Here is a 21282-nt window from a genome sequence, read left to right as displayed (position 1 = left end):
GGGAAAAAACTCAACATTAGTCGTGAATTTATCTAGTAAAGTTCTAACTGTTCATGAGGAACAGGTACTAAATAAAGGTTTGAATTTTATCCCAACTAAAAATACTGAATTAGTAGAGTTTGTTATTGATACAAAATTATTTATTAGGAAGGTACAATTAAGTCTGGATTTTGGAAAGGAAAGACAAGAGCGAGGACCCAGTAGGTTCAGAGCTAATAGCACATATGTTCCACAGTTAAATCCCACTCTAGATGTATTCAGTAATGTAGTGGAAAATGAAGTCTATGATTACTATCAGCATAACAGGGGCAATAATCATAAATCCAATCTTACTTATCTACAAAGGAAAGCCCTCACTGACCTTAAGAATGACCGGTCTCTAGTAATTAGACCAGCAGATAAGGGTGGCCCGGTTGTCCTTATGGACATTTCCGATTACAATACAAGAATGAAATGTTTATTGGATGATGATATTTCCTACCTTAAGATAGATCGTTGTATGGTAGCAGATAAGGTCTTCAGTATTTACTATACACTTGATGACCTATTGATGTCGTCTGATATTACGAAAGAATTATATGAGTTCTTTAAGGTTAAAGATCCTGTCATACCCATTGTTCAGGGACTCCCGAAGGTACATAAGTCCTTAACAGATCCACCCATGAGACCGATTGTAGCGGGTCAGGGATGGGCTACAGAACCCCTTTCAGTATATACAGACAGTCTTTTAAGACCATTAGTGGATGATAACATAAGGATTCTTAAGGATAGCAAACAATTTTTATTGGATCTGTACACTTTCACAAAGGATTTAAGAGATGACCAACCTTTTTTATTGGTGACCCTTGATGTGGTCAGCCTTTTCACGGTGATTCCAAATGATATAGGAATATCTTACATTTCTGATTATTTAAACACCCACTCACAATTCACTAACAAAAAAGTGGAGTTAATAACTTTATTTTTGGAAATGATTTTGACAAATAACATTTTTGTTTTTGATAATGACCTATACCTACAAAAAGATGGCGTAGCTATGGGCACTTCCTGTGCCAATAGCTACGCCAACTTGGTCATGGCTACCTGGGAAGATAGATATTTATGCTCTAATGATCTATTTAGACAACACGTGGGGTTGTATCGTAGATTCGTGGACGACCTCTTTTTTCTGTGGCTAGGTGATGAAGAGACCTTGGATAGCTTTGTTGGTTTTCTGAACACATCCACCCATTTTCTTAAGTTTACACTTAATTTTTCCAGAACTAACATTTCCTATCTGGATGTGGAGATATGTAGGATGGGGAATGGGTTACTGAATACCTCCATTCATAGAAAGGCCTGTCACAGGAACACCCTTCTACATAGGCGAAGTATGCACCCCACGTATGTCTTTAATAATGTTCTTAAAGGACAATTCATGAGAGCATCACGTTTGAATCCCAGTGATGAGAAATTTAGACTTGAGACTGTAGATCTAATGAGAAGGTTTTTAGAGAGAGGATATGATCAAGAGAGAATTAATGAAGTTATTATGGAAGTGGAATCAATAAGGTCGAATAGAGCTAGACCCTATTTTATGGAACAAGAAGAGTATTTGCAAGCAGCCAAAGAACCTGATGATACAGTTAAAGCAATTATTTCTTATAGTAAGAACAGTGCGGATTTAATAAATGTGTTAAATAGACATTGGGATATACTACTTTCAGACAGGGAAGTGAGTAAGGTTGTGGGCCCGAAACCTAAAATGGCATATAGAAATTTTCCTAATTTAAAGAGATTACTGTGTAGACCGAAATACGGACTAACTACAGCCACAGTTGCTAATAATACCTCTAATACGCTACCCTGTGGTAAATGCAACCAATGTAGTTACATCAACATGGACACAGAATTTATACATCCGACGACAATGCGGAAATTTACCTATTACACTCATACTAACTGTGAAACTAGACATGTGGTCTATTTGGCCCTATGCAGCTCATGTCCATGCTATTATGTTGGAAAAACCAACCGCATGTTTAAGGAACGGATTAGAGAACACAATTATCAAGTTAGAATAGGTTCAGATATTAATGCTTTATCTAGACATCACAAGGAGGCAGGTAATACACATACTTTTACTTTTTATGTTATACAGCAGCTGAGACAGGACATTAGAGGGGGAGACATCATTAATAGGACCCTGGAATGTGAAACCAGGTGGATTATCAGATTTAGATCTGATTTACCACCTGGGTTGAATGATAAAGTACAAATTAAACCTTTTCTAAGAAATAGAAGAATCTTTAAGCCCCGATGATTGATTACAGCACGTCTTTTTCATGCTTTGGGACTGGTTAGGGTCCTTTGTGTTCCCCTCTATGACACGGGTTTATATCACTTTTATAATAGGTTTGGTATATTTGGTAAACAACACATGCCATCTTTGTTGATTGTGTCATTTTTGGGTATAGGATTTCTACGCACTGGCAGGGGTTTTTCTAGTTTTTACTGCATATCCTCCCCTACCCCCCCGTTTTTCATTATGGTTCCATCATGGTTATGCCTCAGTATTTAGTGTTCAGGTCCATTTCAGGTTAGATGTTATCATACTTTCTGCATGAGATAGTGTTGTTCCTGATCCGATCTGTTATATACCTTGTTATATATTTGCTGCATTTCTTATGTACATGTTTTTGTAAGCCTGACCCTGCTGCTTTTTATACCCAGACACCTACAGTTTTTATTTTTGAAGCGAGAAGAGTTTCCTCTGATCGTTTAATATTTTAGTAGGTTATCCATGGATCGTTGCTATAATATATACTCCTTGTATAGAGGTTAAGATGGTACATGGTATACCCTTGTAGTTTTATGTCGAGCTTTTTCTCCTATATGCTTGTCTTTAGGATTGGCGCATTATTGATCTTGACATTAGGGTTTTAACAGTCAGCTACATCCTTAGTGGAATTTGTTATTTGAATGTTTCTTCTGTTCGCTAATGTATGTATATGAGATGTCAGAATGCTTTACCCCTTGTTATGTTATTATTTATATACATTAAGGGGGATGCATGATGCTTAGATGTTATAAGTTTTATGTATACTATTTTTAATTCAGTTTTTAAAAAATTTTTGTATGTTTTGAGCACTTTCAATTTTGGTATATTCCAACAGTCATTGGGAGTAACCAATTGGAGTTTTCCTGCTGCTATTTAAATGTTTGTTAAACAATGATATGTGATAAGTCTGATGAAGCCTGTTGGCGAAAGCGCTCACTTTGTTTTGTTCAATTAAAGCTTTGTTTCATATCGTGAAGCCTCATTTTTGGTTTATGGAGACACCATCGTGATAGCTGGATACCTAGCGTTTTATTGCCTGTCGGACAGCGTGGATGCTTTTGGACTTTGAGTTTTATTGTTTTTTACACGCTGGGTCTGGCCTCCGTCTGTTTGCTTTTCTGCATTGGATTTACCATAATAATAAAGTTGTTTATCTCGCTTACAGGCTACAGGGATTGATTCTCACCTTTAAAGGGAAACTGGCTAGGCTCCAAATGGCCGCCAAGTGCAGCTTGCCTAGTCTTATATATGAATCTGAGATTCTTATCCTAAGCATTTGACACCTGGAGGTTGGCATGTTTAAGATGTTTGTCTTATAGATACCAAGTACATGGTTTGATTCCAAAATTTGGGAAGCATGTCTAGGGTTAGAAACCCACATAGGGTCATTAGCTTAGTAATTGCCTATAAACCTATAAAAAGCTGTCAGAAAGGAAATGTTTTCTTGGTGTAGAAAGCTTCAAGAAATAAGATTATAAATTCAGTCATGAGCAGTGCAAGACTATTTAATGAGTAATAACATGATTTTAGTAATCATTTGCATTTCAGCTACTAATTCAAAGCAATAACATTTTAGTAATCATTTGCATTTCAGCTACTAATTCAAAGTGTAGAAATATTTTAAGAGTTGTACTTAATTCCTTCTTAGTATTGGATTTTTTTGTATGCAGCCAGTGACTAGTACCTTGTTTTACAAATAACATTAAAATGATAAAGGAACTGTACAATATTGTCCCGATTAGTTTAGCTGGAATAATCCAGATGTTATCAGTAATGGAAATTCAAGACAGATTTAATCTAGGAGTTAAAAGTTGCCGAAATTTCAACAAGGTTTTTATCACAAAATGTTATGGAATTACTAAATGTTGTATAAACTGCTTTTCTAAGTTATTTTGCTTGTACTTTACTTTGATACATTCTTTTCTAATCAAACGTGTCAGTTTATGAACAATTTCTTAGTAATACAACTTTTTCTCCAGTTATTGGAATTGTAGAAATAATTCAAACAATTCTAATTTGACAGAGCGGAGAATCTGTTAATTGGAAATCAGAAGAGACGTCTCTTAATCCTTTCAGAAAGTTTTATTTGTAAAAGGTATTCCTTACAGAATGAAGTTGTTAAATGATAATCTGAAGTTGTTAATCTTCTTCCATTCCTCACTGATGGGTACGGTTCCGAACCCTCGGAACCAAGTTGGCCAAATGCCAAGCTAGCGTACACCAAACTCTCGAGCCACGCTACTACCCACAATGCCCTTCATACCATACCTCAGTATAGCAGCGTTTTCACCGAGCTCTCCAGCTAAGTAGTTTTGATTTATTAAAACTGGTATTTCTTTCAAAAGTTTTTTAGTGTCTTCTTATAGTCTAGCTCTACCCACAGGTATCCCTTTTCTTACCGTTGTTGGTATTTTCTTGCCTTTTTCTTTACTTTTACCACCCTCATGGTAACTCTTCATACCATTGCTGGTAGTCTGGCCTTTCCTTACTTTTTACCACCCTCGTGGTAACTCTTCATGCCATTGCTGGTAGTCTGGCCTTTCCTTATTACCACCCTCGTGGTAACTCTTCATGCCATTGCTGGTAGTCTGGCCTTTCCTTACTTTTTACCACCTTTGTGGTAACTCTTCGTACCATTGCTGGTAGTCTGGCCTTTCCTTACTTTTTACCACCCTCGTGGTAACTCTTCATGCCATTGCTGGTAGTCTGGCCTTTCCTTACTTTTTACCACCCTCGTGGTAACTCTTCATACCATTGCTGGTAGTCTGGCCTTTCCTTACTTTTTACCACCCTCGTGGTAACTCTTCATACCATTGCTGGTAGTCTGGCCTTTCCTTATTACCACCCTCGTGGTAACTCTTCATGCCATTGCTGGTAGTCTGGCCTTTCCTTATTACCACCCTCATGGTAACTCTTCGTACCATTGCTGGTAGTCTGGCTCTTTTTCTTCTTTTCTCTGTTTGAGCAAGTGTTAGTATGTCTGAGAAAAAGGGTACTTCAGGTTTTAAACGTTGCACGTCGTGCAGTGGTAAATTACCTAACAGTAACTTGCATTTTAAATGCGTTTATTGTTTGGGCGTGTCGCATCTTTCTGCGACTCCTCCATGTGATATTTGTGCGAGTTTTAGTCAACCGACGTTGAATGAACGGCGCAACAAGTTGATTTTGAAAGGATTGCTTTCCTCTCCTTTCTCTGAGATCATTTCAGTGGAGGTCTCAACCCCTCCATGCAAGGATAAGAAGCGTCCTTGCTCAGACCCTTCTTCACTGGCTGGTGATAGGGGCAAAAATCATTGATTTAAGACTGGTAGATCTTCCTCCGAGCATCGACGCTTTCTCTCAGTACCATCGATTTCAGCACCTAGCACAGTTTCTGGGAAGTCCGACTACTGAACCAATGGTTTCTTTGGTTCTAACCAGTCTGGTTCAGAACACTTCAACACCGACCTCGCCTTTACAGGCTCTGGCTCCGACCTCCGATCCGATTTTGTCTTATTACCCCGATTGTGACTTTGGCTCTGAGCCCCCTCTCAGTGCCGACTTTACTGTTTACGCAATTCAAATCCGAATCCTGGGCTCCTTTGAGTTCATTACCACGGACCAGATATTCGTCTTCTGTGGACCCGTTTGCCGGGCAACCCTACAATCATTTTCTGGATCTGCCTGAATCTCTTTCTGGGATATTGATTAGGTCTGCCATGAGCGTGTCCGATGTAGATATTGTTCGTCTCGTGGATCAGGTATTAACTTCAAGGGGAATCTCCAGACCCTGTTCCGCTCCGGGTGTTGGGATTTTTCCTCCTTTGTATTCTCCTGATGGGGGATCTTTCGGTCCCAAGGCCCCCTTTCCCATTGCTTTCAACGGGACCCCTTCCTTCGACACAGACTGCTTTGATGTCTGACGCATCTATGTCCTGGTGGGCTTTAGTTCTGATAGCTCACCTTACTCAACCCCTTGCTTCGGGGGTGGAATATTCGGTTCCGGCCCTGGCACAGACTGCCTTCTCGGTTCCCGTCTCAGATCAAAGTTATTTCCACACTGACCCCTTCTCAAATGTCAGTCTTGGAGGTGGGCCTTTCGGAGTGGGGTGTGACCCCGGTTCCGATTCAGTCCTCTTCGGTTCCGGGCTCCCACCCCTTCTTCGTGTGGGCCTGCCTTCTGGATTATGGAGAGGGCGCTGGCGGCTAGTAATCCCCCTCTGTCCGCTCCGCCTGTGGTTCCTCCCCCTACTCAGCCATCACCAGCCCTTGGCAGGGACAACTGTTCCAAAGCACCCCTCTTTCCAAGGCTTCTTTGGACATTCCCACCGAAGTCCCCTCGGAAGAAGGTGTGCAAAAGAAAACACATGGACTCACCTGAAGAGTCCCTTACTAAGGACACCCCCTGACTATGTTTCCTTTGGGGACATCTTGGAGATTTTGAGTCAGTGGGGTGAGTGGAAATCTTTCACTCCTTCCCCGGTGGAATCCCTATTCTTACAAGCTTTCCGTTCCCGGCCCACTACGTTTTGGGTGACTCCTGCAGATGAGTTGGTCTACTTCATCGTGCAGCGAGCGTGGAAGAGTCCGGATTCAGTAGAAGCTATCCCCGAGAGATCAAAGTACTTTCTCCTCCAGAGGGTCAACCCCATTGGTCGAAAGGCTTGCCAGTAGACGCTGTGGTGGCGGCGGCGGCCACAAAGAAGGACTTGGCAGAAGAGAGTCCGGCTGTTCACCCGACCAACAGGGAGTCCCGGTTGGTGGACAGGCTAGGGAAGCAAGTCTTTGCTGCAGCAACCTTTGCCCTGCGTTCGTTGAATTTCTTGGCACACTTTACAAGACTCCAGAGAGACCTTATTTCCAAACTCTCTGGTAGCCTTGCGAGTCAAGTGTCAGATGGAGCACGTGACAGTGGCCTCCCAACTTGCCACCCTTGAAGCAATTTCGAATTCCTCCAGGAGGTTGCTTTCCCATGCAACCGAAGGAGCAGCTAGAGCAGCAGGTGCTGGCGTGGTTGTCCAGTGTCATGTCTGGATGCGCATTTCTGACCTACCGGATTCCTTCAAGTCTTCCTTTTTGAACGCCCCTATTGAGCCCTCCGTGCTCTTTGGTTGTAAGGTCAAGGATACTTTGGCCAGTTGCGAGCAGGACAGAAAGACCTTGTCTGCCGTGAGCCTGTGCTTCTCCAAACCTCAGCGTTCCTTCTCCAGGAATCAGAGGAGTGGAAAGTTGTGGCACAAGAAGTCGCAAGGTTTCTTTCGTGACGCGTGGTGAGGTCTCCTCCAGAGGCAGAGGAGGGTCCGATGTTGGAAGACGTCCCTTTATGGGCAGAGGAGGTTACCGGAATCAGGGCTACAGAGATTCTTTCTCCGGTAGGCCCTATCAGCGCTCCTGAAGCGTTGCTCGATTGCTTTCCACTGGAAGCAGTCAGGGCACATTTCTCTCTGCACCAAACAGCCTGGTCCTCCATTACTGATTATCTATGGATGCAGAGAATTATCACCAGAGGCTATCACATTCCCCTCAAATCCTTTACAAGACCTCAATTCTCCCTTCCCGACGTTCCACCCAGTCAAAGGGAGGAGGCAGCTTCCGAAATCAAGAAGCTTCTTCTAAAGCGAGTCATCAAAAAGGTCCTCCTAGATCAATGCGGATTAAGATTCTACTCCAGACTCTCTTTGGTGCCAAAAAAGACGGGGGACTGGAGGATCATTCTGAATCTCAGTCGTTTGAATGAGTCAGTTATACAGACCAAGTTCCGCATGGTCACTATTCAATCCATCCTTCCATGCCTTCGGGAGGGTGTGTGGATGTGCTCTCTAGATCTCCGGGATGCATATTACCACATCAAAATGGACAAACGCTCCAGGAGGCTTTTGCGTGTCCGGCTGGGAACCAATCATTTTCAATTCAGAGCCCTGCCTTTCGGTCTCTCGACAGCCCCCAGAGTGTTCACGAAATGTCTAGCAGTGGTGACGGCTCACTTGAGACTGCACGGATTCCAGGTGTTTCCTTATCTGGACGATTGGCTCCTCTCCGCCCCCACCGAGCGTCTACTGACCAGGGCCCTGCGCCACACACTGTCTGTGGCGGAGTCTCTGGGTATTACTATCAATTGGGAAAAATCAAACCTTCAGCCCTCACAACAATTGGAATTCATAGGGGCTAGGTTCAACACTCAGACTGAGAACACAAGTGCAAGTGATACTCAACCGCAGGAAATTGTCTGCAAGGGAAGTTTTGCAGGCTCTGGGTTCCATGGCGGCAGCCATTCCCATTGTTCCGTTGGCCAGGCTTCATAGCGCCTGTTACAGTGGCTTCTTCAAACTCAGCGGATACACAGTCATCATCCCTTGAATGCACTAATCCTCATCACTGATCTTTGCAAGCAGGATCTCCTCTGGTGGATTAGAATGGCCGAACGTCTTTGGTGTCGCCCCTTTCAACCTCTTCAGCCCAGCGTCACGGTGACTACGGACGCTTCCCTGATGGGGGGGGGCATTTTCATGGAAGATCTGTTCAAGGCACGTGGTCTTCTCTAGAAGTCGACTTGCACATCAGAGTTCTAGAGCTCAGAGCTGTGTGTTACAAGCTATCCATATTCTTCCTCTCGGACCGATTGCTATCCAGTCTGACATGTCGGTGGTCTGGTACATCAACAAGCAGGGAGGGACCAAATCTTACCCCCTTTGCCGCGAAGCCATGAGAATTTGGCAGTGGGCGATAGCTACCAACCGTTTCCTGATTGCTACACACATCCCCGGGAGTTCCAATGTGATTGCGGACAGGCTGAGCAGATGCATCCTGCTTCCTCACAAATGGTCTCTCAACCCGGAAGTGGCAGAGGAAATTTTCAACCGCTGGGGCCGGCCTTGCTGCGATCTGTTTGCCTCCCCCTCCAATGCGAAGTGCACCAGCTACTTTGCCCTCTTTCGTCTGCAGGAGGAGTCCTCGAAAGATGCTCTGACTCTCGATTGGCCCATGGGTCTCCTGTACGCTTATCCTCCCATCCCCTTGATCTTAAGGAAAGCTACTCTGTTGAGAAATAGAATGATTCTCATTGCCCAGTTCTGGCCTTGTCAGGTTTGGTACCCCTTCCTTCAGCCACACCTGCTTCGACCCCCTTGGATTCTAGACTTCCGTCAGGATCTCTTCTCTCACCCCCAAGGGTTGTCATCTCCAAATCTGGCCACTCTCAAACTGACAGTTTGGTTGCTCCACTTCTGTTAGTAGCCAGGCTTGAGTCACTTTCTTCTCTGGTATGGAATATTATTTTGGCCTCCCACAAACCTTCTATATAAAGACAAGTGGAAACTTTTTCCTTGTGGGCACAAGAGCTGTTTCTGGATCCTGTTTCTCTTCCAGTAGCTATGCTTCTTTAATACCTGACCGAGCTTTTCCTTAACGGGGCTTCTGCATCCACGATTCGGGTGTATCTAGCTGCCATCTCCAATTTCCATGATGGTTCAGATGGAATTCCTATTATTTCTTCCCATCTGTGTAAGACTTTCTTGAAGGGGATTTTTCATTCTAGACTTCCCATTAGGCAACCTGTGGAATCATGGAATCTGTCTAGGGTGCTTCAAACTTTGACTCTACTCCCTTCGAGCCGGCTGCAACCTGTAATGTGAAGTTTCTGTCCTGGAAGACCTTGTTTCTGGTGGCCGTTACTTCAGCCGGACGTGTATCTGAGCTGCAAGCATTATGCATTAAAAGTCCTTATTTGATTTTCCATAAGGACAGAGTATCACTTCGCACCAATCCCACTTTCTTACCCAAGGTGGTTTCGGAATTCTCCGTTAATCAGTCCATTGAGTTGCCCATGTTTTTCCCTAATTATACCAACAAAGGGGAATACTGTCTTCATTCCTTGGATGTCCACAGACAGTTGTGGTTTTATGTGGACAGGACGAAGTCTTTTTGAAAGTCAGATCAGCTTTTTGTTGCCTTTGCGGGCTCTAGAAAGGGATTGGCAGTGTCTAAGGTTACCTTGTCTAAATGGCTTGGGGATTGCATCTCCTTTGTTTATTCTCTGGAGGAGGAATCCGCTCCTGGCCACATTAAACCTCATTCCACTAGAGCTGTGGTCGCTTTTGTCGCCTTTCATGCTAGGGCTTCCATGGATGATATTTGTGCAGCTGCCACCTGGGCTAAACCCCATACTTTTATCAAGCATTACAAATTGGATCTGATCTCCAGGGGTAGAGCTGCCTTTGGCTCTATGGTTCTCCGGAATGTTCTTCCATGAGGGCCACCCAGATTCTGTAGTAGCTAGGGACACGGTCCCATCAGTGAGGAATGGAAGATGATTAACAACTTCAGATAAAGAAGTTGTGTCTTACCATAACGCTCCATCTGAGTTGTTGATGATCTTTCATTATCAGACCCTCCCACCTTCCCCCACCAAGGTTCCTGGCGGATCTTTGGGTCGTTTTGGTGTGTTAGGGTGTTTGAGCAGTGATGGCCTCTGCCTCTGTTTCTTATATATATGTTGCTACTATGGTTCTGCAAACTCGATCTGAGGTATGGGGTGAAGGGCATTGTGGGTAGTAGCGTGGCTCGCGAGTTTGGTGTACACTAACTTGGCATTTGGCCGACTCTGTTCCAAGGGTTCAGAACCGTACCCATCAGTGATGAATGGAAGATCAACAACTTAGATGGAACGTTATGGTAAGACATAACTTATTTTCATTCTTTTAAATGGAAATAAGTTAAAACCTGATTAGGTACATTTATCTTGGGTATGTTAAGTTGGAAAAGTATGGGATTCTCTGATTTGGTCATACTTTGTGTTCAGAATCTTCCATTATTGCAACATTTTTAGTTTTTTGTTAATATAGCAAATCTTTTTGTTATTAAGAATGGTCAGATACAAATAGTTTGTACTTGCATAAGCAAGAAAAAAAAGCATACCTAGCAACTGAAGGAGTTTTGCTTTTTATGGAAGTTTTAAACATCCTTTGCATCATTTTGTCCATTCGTATACCCATTTTGGGCTAAAATGTATGTTCTTAACTTAATGTGATTGTAACACTGTGTATAATTGTTTGCTTTATTTTATTAATCCTTTATAAATATGTTCTTGTAAGTACAATAATAGAGTTAAGCATGTAAAGTTGAATGCTTTTCTTTGGTAAATTTAGTTTCCTGTCTAACAAAGTTGAACTCTGTTTTATTTTAATATGTACAAAGAAAATGGTTTTGTCACAAGACTTGTCTAAGAATTTCTCTCTCTGATTCCAGTTGTACTGCATATATTGCCCATTGTTAAATGGATTTACGACGTTCTTTTAATTTAGTAAAAAAATATGCAAGAAGTACTGCGCAGTGGTGCAATGGTAGCGTTGTCGCCTCACAGCAAAGAGGTTCTGCGGTTCGATTCTCGGCTGGGGTGCCTTCTGTGTGGATTCTGCATGTCATCCCTGCATTCATGTGGGTTTACTCTGGGTACTCCAGTTTCCTCCCACATTGCAAAGTCATGCATCTGGAGCATTTCTCCTCGGGCCTCCTCTGAAAATTTGCTTTGTTCCAAGTTGGACTTTCCCGGTTAACAAATGTTAAATAAATATTTATTTATTTATTTTATTTATTTTATTTTTAAATACAAAACAAAAAATAAACTTGTAGACAAAAACAGATAGGCAACAAGCTGTAGAATTCCAACCAGTTTATTGTTGGCGCTTTCGTTCAGGAATTACATGAACTTCTTCAGACAAAGAAACCCCAAGAGTCCTCAGTTAAAATAACTGTCAATTAAGATGAGGTAATTAATTATAAAACCAATTAACATTACTAAAGAAATTTAAAGAGCCAGTGTTATACAAGGTAAAACGTATATGTGAATAAATGCTTTTTTTAAAAATCGGCAACCATTTTAAAACCACATCAGTCTTATTACTTCTTATGTGTATAAGTTAATCTAAATACTGTTAAATGCTAGATAACTTAAACAACTGAAACAAATGGAAATATACATTTTTTAATGAATATATAAAGATAAATATGTATAAATGTTTATAAATTCATTCAACTAATAAAAAAGTTCTTATACAACCAAATTTCATCTTTGGAGAGCTTTCAGTTTCAAAATACATTTTGTCAAGCAGTATTCATTAAGCCCTGGTGGAACATGTGCATATGTTTTAATTTGCCAAACAAGTTCCTTTTCTTCAAGTTTTAATTCCCAGGGCCCACCTCTAATGTTCCCAACTATTTGTTGTAATATTGTAAACTGGGATTTGTGTGGGGTGTTCTAAAATGTGTCTAGCCAAAGCATTTGTGGTATTACCCCTACTAATTTGGTATTGGTGTTCATAAATTCTCTGCTTAAACATTCTTTCAGTTTTACCAATGTAGTAGCTTTGGCAACATTGGCATAAAGCAGCATATACTACTCCTGCTGTTTCACAGTTAAATTTTCCATTAATTATGTAAATTTTATTACATATGCAAACTTTATTAGTTACCATAATGTGCTGGCACTGCTGACATCTCCTACACTCTCATCCCCCAGTTGTTGGGGCATTTTTGATTGTTCTTTTCCAACAAATCTTTAAAATTTAGGCCTCTTCTATAGGTAATATGTGGTCTATCTCCCAATTTCCTATTAGTAGCACTGTACTGTAATATTATAGCCCAATTCTTAATCATAATATTCTTAATAGCATGTGCATCAATAGAGGAAGTAGTAACAAAGCTTATTCTGCCATCATAATTCCTAATACTATTCTCCCTGTGCTCATCAGAGGGAGTATCACCTATTGTTTCTCCATAACACCTGCACAGAATAGGTTTAAAATGGCCAGTAGTCCTTTTAGTAGCAACTTCATCAAACAATTGTTGAAAAAGCTGTTCTGGGTAGCCCCTTTCACGAAACATGACTTTCAGTGTGTTACATTCAAACAAAGTCAGTCTCTGATGAGACCATTCTGGCTGCCCTAACCAGTTGGCCCTTAATAACCGCCCTTTTCTGGTGGAATGGGTGGCTACTACTAAAGTGTAGAAAAGTGTTTGAGTAAGTAGGTTTCCTGAAAATACTAGCCTTAAATCTATTGTTGGATCTATCTTTAGATAGTGACACGTCCAGAAAATTAATGGAGTCTGTGTTAAACTCAAAAGTGAAATCTAGGAAGTCTGTGAATTTGGAGATTTCATTAATAAAGGTTGTTACTAAGTCTAGACTTCCTTTCCACATAAAACATGTCATCCTGATATCTAGTGTACCATTTTACATTTTCCTTGAAAATGGAGTTCTGAAATAGGAAATGTCTTTCCCAAAATACCATGACTGAATTTGCAAAACTACCTTCGCATGGGGAGCCCATAGCTACCCCAGTTTTTTGCAAAAAATATTTTGTCAAAAAGCATAAAGTTATTCAAAACTAGATCTAACAAGGATGCAGTTAGTTATGTCTTGCGGGTCCATCCCTTTCAAAAATAGAAATTCACTAACCCATTCAATGCCAACCTCTTGAGCTATGACTGTATACAGATCCTTTGTCTACCATCAAAAAACCACGAATCCTTACAAATTTGGGGTTCACTGCAAATAAATGGCTGAAGCTTACTGTCCATATATTTGGCACATGCATAAGTAATGGACCTCCTGCCATCCGCAATTGTCCTAAAGGGTGGATCTGTTATATTTTTGTGGATTTTGGGAGATCAAATAAAACTGGTGTTACTGGTACTGGCATGCATAGGTAATTATGTGTCTTATGTCAATACTGTTTTCCAAAAACAGGTCATTTAAACTTTCTTTAATTCTTCTGTGTGCACTATTCACTTCATCTAAACTAACTTTAGAATAACAATCAGTAGATAAAACATTTGACATTTTGTTAATATAGTCCACTTCGTCCATGAATGCAAGGCCACCACCTTTATCTGGCTTCATTACTCTAACATGGCAAATTTTCAACAAGTTAAGTAGTTCAAATTCATCAACTGTCATATTTTTAACTTGTCTCTGTTGATTTTTTGCCAGTAAAGACCTTATGTCCATCTCACAAATACTTTCAAATATAGCAAGAGACTCATTAATAGGAGGGCTGAAAACACTAGATATACGCAAATCGTTGTGTACAGCAGACTCATTTCCAAACAGAACTGCTAAGTTCATTTTACGTATATATAACTTTAAGTCAATGATAGTTCTTGCTATATCAGCTCTCTTATCTGGTATGAATGTTAATCCTTTAGCCAGTAGCTGTACTGTTTTGCTGCTAATGTACATAGAGGAGAAATTATACAACTTTAAAGTCCCCAGATAAGTTAGTAATAATGTCTGGTACCTTGTTTATCTCCTCTTGCGATTCTGCTTCTTCCGTTGATATCCCCCATTCCTCACTTGTTGTTGTGAATTCTTTTGTTTGATTCTGACCACCTGAAAATCCTGGCTAGTAGAAGGACCATTATTCTGGCATTCATTTAAGTATTGTCCATTGACTCTCTGCTGATTTTCTGTAACCCGTTTTCTGCGCCTTGGAAAAGGCGTCTGTAACATGCTATCATCATTATTCCGGTCAGGAGAGCTTAGGTGGGGGCGTTGCAAATTATTTGAAGCCTCTCCTTCACTACTGTTGTCAAGGGAACTAGAATGTGTTGAATTCAATGGGACTGGATAGGTGTTCCCATTAGAATATGCAGGTACATTTCTTTTAATTTTCTTCTTTTTAACTTCAGCCGCTCTGTTTATTGTGTGATCTATGCTTGTAAAAATGCAAGCATAGTCATACCTGTATTGCTGGAAATCAGTATATGATATTATTTGATGCTCCAAAATCTCTAAATCACTTTACCAGAGTGTCAATTTGTGAAATATATTGTGTGATGAGCATTTCTAAAAAAAAAATAAAGCCTTGCTTATCAAATAAGCCAAGTAGCTCTAAATGGAAGGGTGATTTATTAATGAGACCAACTGGATAGCACCATTGGCGAAGTCCCTTGGGTACAATTTTCTTAGCTATATAGTCCTGGAAGTAAGAAACTTCCAATTGAAGTTACCGACATTTTAAATTTTTTTGATCAAAACATTTCAAATTACTACAGATGGAAATAAGCTGGGGCTCTTCTGTAGCATCAGAAATCACGTTAGTGTCACTGGAGCTGAAAAATTGTGGTGCCCTTAAATAGTCGGACATTGTAGGAATTGAATTAGATGCCAGTTGTTGTGTGGAGTGTATATTATGCATTGTACTCGTATTAGTGACCCTTTCACCATGGGAAGTGGGGGGTAGTCCATTATTAATATAATTACTAGAGGTGATGCAGAAACTGCTGCATAAGTCAAAATGTTACTGCTTACATTTCGGTTGTTAGAACCAGATCCAGGTACTATTCCACTAATGGTTGTATTTGATGAATCCAATCTCCTGGAGAGGTTATCCACTCGTTCGAGTAGTTGCTGTACTAGGAGGGTTAAATTCCCTATGGCATTCGCCTCAGTGTTAGTCTCCTGGTGTACTAGCTCCATCTTGGGGAAAAAAATGGCTGAGAATTAGATGCATCTTCGCTTACCATACCAAACTGAATAAACACAAAACAAAAAAATAAACTTGTAGACAAAAACAAAGATAGGCAGCAAGCTGTAGAATTCCAACCAGTTTATTGTTAGCGCTTTCGTTCAGGAAATACATGAACTTCTTCAGACAAAGAAACCCCAAGAGTCCTCAGTTAGAATTCCAACCAGTTTATTGTTAGCGCTTTCGTTCAGGAAATACATGAACTTCTTCAGACAAAGAAACCCCAAGATTCCTCAGTTAAAATAAAACTGTCAATTAAGATGAGGTAATTTAATTATAAAACCAATTAACATAACTTAAGAAATTTAAAGAGCCAGTGTTATACAAGGTAAAATGTATATGTGAATAAGTATGTGATTTTTTTTTTTAAATCAGCAACAGTTTTAAAACCACAACACTTCAGTCTTATTACTTAATTTTCTTATGTGTACAAGTTGATCTACATACTGTTAAATGCTAGATAATTTAAACTGAAACAAATAGAAATATAAAATTTGTATGAATATACAAAGATAAATATGTATAAATAAATGTTTATAAATCCATTTAAAAGTTGTTATACAACCAAATTTCATCTGTGGAGATCTTTCACTTTCAAAATGCATTTTATCGAGCAGTGTTCACTAAGCCCTGTTGGAACTTGTGCATATGTTTTAATTTGCCAAACAAGTTCCTTTTCTTCAAGTTTTAATTCCCAGGGCCCACCTCTAATGTTCCTAACTATTTGTTGTAATATTGTAAACTGGAATTTGTGTGGGGTGTTCTAAAATGTCTAGCCAAAGCATTTGTGGTATTACCCCTACTAATTTGGTATTGGTGTTCATAAATTCTCTGCTTAAACATTCTTTCAGTTTTACCAATGTAGTAGTTTTGGCAACATTGGCATAAAGCAGCATATACTACTACTCCTGTTTCACATGTACAAAGAAAATGGTTTTGTCACAAGACTTGTCTTAGAATTTCTCTCTGATTCCAGTTATACTGCATGTATTCCAGTTATACTGTATATATTGCCCATTGTTAAATGGATTTACGATGTTCTTTTAATTTAGTAAAACATATGCAAGATTTACTGCGCAGTGGTGCAGCGGTAGCGTTGTTGCCTCACAGCAAGAGGTTTTGCGCTTTGATTCTCGGCTGTGATGCCTTCTGTGTGGATTCTGCATGTCCTCCCTGCATTCATGTGCGTTTCCTCCGGGTACTCCAGTTTCCTCCCACATTACAAAGTCATGCATCTGGAGCATTTTTCCCCAGGCCGCCTCTGAAAATTGGCTTTGTTCCAAGTTGGACTTTCCCGGTTAATAAATGTTAAATAAAAGTAGTATTCTCTAATATATTGATGCACATTTCCCTCCCAAAAACATTAAAACAGCATCCTTAGTTCATTGTGTATTGTTGCTTATAATTTGTGAAAAGAAACCCTGATGGGTACTTTAAGTCTCTCTTCATTTTCTTTGAGCACTCTGGATTCTTAGGTCAGCTATATGTAACCTCTTGCCTGGTTGTTTTATTTTCCACTTGCCATTCTTGGCTGCAGTGCAGAGGCTAGCTTCCTTGCTTTTAATTAATTTGCTGGTTAATGCAGTGATGAGCAGAGCTGTAACTCTTCCTTCTCTTTCCCCATTCCTCTGATTCGCCTTCCATTCTGACTGACCAGTTCTCACTCAAAAAAACGTTATCCAATACATTTGGTATTTACATATCTTATGTGTTCTAAGGTTTTATATGTGTGTGGTGTGTGTGCATATATATGGATCTACTTCTAAATTTCAGTGTCAACACATTGAATTTCTTATGGTCAAGACCATAAGATCGAAGTTTTGAAACTTTGAACCGTTTAACTAGAGTTGCGGTACAGCACAGAACGGTATATTTACCATTTTTCTTGCTGTAGTGTTTTCTTGACATTGGTATATTTAATTAAGGGGTGTGGGGGAGTGCAGGGGGGCTTGCCCCCCTTCAAAACATAAAAAATATATATTTTTTTAATTTAAATTTTGAAGTTTCAGTACTTTAATCTTATGGTCTTGACCATAAGAAATTCAGGGTTTTGAACTTTGATCTTATGGTCGGTTTAAATGTTGTATAGGCTGGTAATTAACTTGCTTATTTTTAAATGTATGGCTACAGCTTTGTCAGTGTGTTATGTGCATTTTGTAGAATTGTTTTGTATGATGCTCTCTGTTTATAACCCTGTCCTGAACCTAAAACAAAAGTGCCTATGCGAATAAAATTGATCCACTAGGACTTATTTCAGACATGTCCCATGTTTCAGTGGCATATAAGTGTAGTACATTAGACTGCCAATAATTAGACATTTTCAGTTGAAAAGAAAAATTCAAGATTTGAATATTAGTTATAATAATTAAATTGAAGAGTCTAGCTGTCTTTATATAAAATACGTTTTTGGGTCTTGAATAGTGTAAGTAGTCCAAGTATGTTTTCCATGTTTGAGAAATAGACTCATTGCTTGAAGTCATGTTTATCCGTTTCATTTTTTCATAGATACGCCCAGAAGCTGGAACTTCCTGCATACTTTGTCCTGGGTTCTGAATCTCTTTGGAGTCTTCTTCATTTTGGCTGCCCATGAACATTACTCCATTGATGTCTTCATTGCCTTCTATATCACTACCAGACTGTTCCTTTACTACCACACGTTGGCGAACACCAGAGCATATCAGCAAAGCCGAAGAGCCCGCATTTGGTTTCCAATGTTCTCGTTTTTTGAGTGCAATGTTAATGGTCCAGTACCTAACGAGTACTGTTGGCCATTTTCAAAACCTGCTCTCATGAAAAAATTTATTGGGTGAGATTTTAATACATGAAGGATCATGCATTAATACAACTGGGACTGTAAATGATGCTTCCTCTGTAAGCAAATGTGGTTTCTTTAATGTCAGTTTAGTCCGCACTGATACTGATGTTAACTGCTATGAGATAATAGCTTCTTAGTCTTAAGACTTGTTTTTAAACATGGGAGCCAATGCCCTCATTTCTTATTTAGGGCTGTTGATACTAGGATGCTGGTTGCTTGTCACGAATGCAGAAGCAGCCCTTTTCGGGGTAGGAGCATGAAACAGTTCTTGCTTTTGTCTGTTGTGCTTCCAGTCACTGGGTCATGATTGGAGGTGAGATGGTTGTATGGGGGACTAGGATATAGAAGAATTAACATTTTTATATTTGCATAACACTATCTTATTTAAGGAATTATGTTTTTGCAGATAACATTGACTTCACCAGTGTTTCTAAATGCATAAGCTAAATATTAAAAATGGCCCATTAACATCAGTAACAGACAGGAATTTATTTCCTTTCAGCACCTGTTTAGCATTTCCTTTGTCTCAAAAATATATTTATATCCATAGAATATTTGCATGGTGCTGTCATAGAATTAAAAGGTTAACTTAAAGTAGCAGTCTAGATTTGCATGGTGCTGGTGCAAAATTATGTGAACAGTCTTTCAAGTGAGACATTAAACCAAGGTGCCGTCTTTGTGAGCTGGTGGCAGTTCAGGTGGGTTCAAAAGATCCCATGGCCCTGTTATAAAGAGTAGGGGGAAGTACCTTGATGTCCTGGCCACATTTCCTACAGTAGCATAAGTACCATCCCATCTTGGGCCTCCCCTGAAAAGAGGTCAAAAAGGATACATAAAAAAGAAAGAGAACTAATCTTCGAAACGTAAGTGATGTGGTCAGCTACTCAGCAGGCATCTGCTAGGGCAGACCTCACTGACACTAGTACTAATAGTTTTTTTCCAGTATCTTTATTTTAATTTTTCATAACTTTTTCCAGTAGTCAATAACGATTAGTTAGACAAGGAGAAAGAGAAAAATAAAAATATGCAATCAAAGTAAAAATATAGTCAACTGTATACGCAGCGCAGATTTCCTATTACTCTTTCCAGTCAGAAATTAGTATAAAATACTTGTACAGTTTCTCCCAGTATTGTTTATAATAAGACTGTTTATTAGAATTAAATAACTAAAAATTTCTGTGCTGACAAATATTTTACTGCCATTTGCTGAAGTCCATCCCAAGTTATTTTGTTCTGTCAAGCTAGTTTTGGATGATATTTAGTGTAATGAGAAGTAGCTAGTATGTGTAGATCAAGTTATGGTAAACCGGGGGGGTGTATCCCATTTTCTCTATCTAGCTTGACTTTTAGGGAATACCATAATTTATGTGAGCATTTACAACGCCAAACATTTGTAGTATATCTGCATGTTGATGGTTACATATTAAACAGCTAGGGGATGTTGTGGGGAAGAATTTGTTTGGACTAATAATTTTATTTGGGCAGTCCCTTCAATTTTTTTTTTTTTTTTTCTGACTGAATTTCTTTTTCCAACAGTTATAAGTTCAGACACTGACATCTGTTGAGTGATCGTCTGTTTTCGCTTCCATTTTGATAGGGAAAAAAATTTTATTCAGTTTTCATTTTGAAGTGGCTTTCCCCCTGTAGTTGCTGTACTTTGTGTCATTTTTTAGAAAAGGTTCTACATACAGTTATAAGATGCAGACTCCATCTTGTAGTCCTTATACTTTGCTAGCTTGTACGTAAGCATGGCGTTTTCTATTGCCAGCACTGCTGTACATAAATCGTGGCACCTCCAGCTGCCACCATTGCTGTATTGTATGATGTCATGAGGAGGAAGATTAAATTTAAAATTTTGCAGACCGATCTTCATCTTCGCCAAGAAGCTCTCCAAAAAATAAATCTGAAATAATCAGGAGTAGGAAAGTTTCTTCATCATAATTACCTACATCTTCATACTCTCCCTGTGACGTATACAGAAGAGACCCCTGATTTAGGGCAGAAAACAGTTTTCTGAAGGTAAGCATGGTAAATCTGCAGAAGGTGGCAGAAACTGTCTTTTCCTTTATCATTCGTGGTGGGCAGTCATTGGAAGAAATTATATTGTGACAGTACTACTGTTGGCCTCTGTATGTGTACCTAAAGTTAATATAGTCGTTATAAAAGCTTTCCATATGTTGTCATTTCAAATACACTTTAATCTTTTTAAAGCTCCATGAGCAAAGTTCCATGAGTCTGTAGCAAAACTGAATCTCTACCTAACCTGACTTGTTAAAGTGTTGTAATTCTTTCAATACCGGTGCCACGCATTAGTCCACTGATGCATCATCAAACCACCAGTAATAGGTGGTGATCTCCCCATCTCCACTGATGTGCCTGCCTTTTGACTTGTGGCATGTCCTGCTAATATCTGTTGTGTCAGGAGTGTTTCTCCTTTGTTTCTTCTTAGGCAGCATCACTTACAGTGCCTGCAGTCATCCCCCTCCCCATGGCCACAACTGGGTGTCAGCTGCATGGTTGTAATCTGTCAGCAACCGAATAGTGGCAGAAGTTTTTTCTTCAGCTTCATTACACCTGATGTTAGCCACATAAATTCTGCCTTGATACCCCCCCAAAAAAAATCATGCTAATGAGCCTGTCCTAGC

General features: G+C 39.8%; 1 protein-coding gene across 1 annotated transcript in view; it reads left to right on the top strand.

The window, feature by feature from the left end:
* Positions 1 to 20091, top strand: part of SAMD8 (sterile alpha motif domain containing 8) — a 367145-nt gene extending 347054 nt beyond the window's left edge. The window contains exon 7 of the mRNA XM_044055658.1: positions 18328 to 20091. Coding sequence (XP_043911593.1) covers positions 18328 to 18632 — 305 coding nt within the window. The 3' untranslated portion in view covers positions 18633 to 20091. The remainder of the gene's footprint in view (positions 1 to 18327) is intronic.
* The last annotated feature ends 1191 nt before the right edge of the window (positions 20092 to 21282 follow it).

This window comes from Protopterus annectens, chromosome 14.part0 (genome assembly GCF_019279795.1).
Source record: "Protopterus annectens isolate FY-2018-M chromosome 14.part0, PAN1.0, whole genome shotgun sequence".
In the NCBI taxonomy this organism is placed as follows: Eukaryota; Metazoa; Chordata; order Ceratodontiformes; family Protopteridae; genus Protopterus; species Protopterus annectens.
Note: the sequence above shows the minus strand (reverse complement) of the source record. Positions and strands in the feature narration are given on the sequence as shown.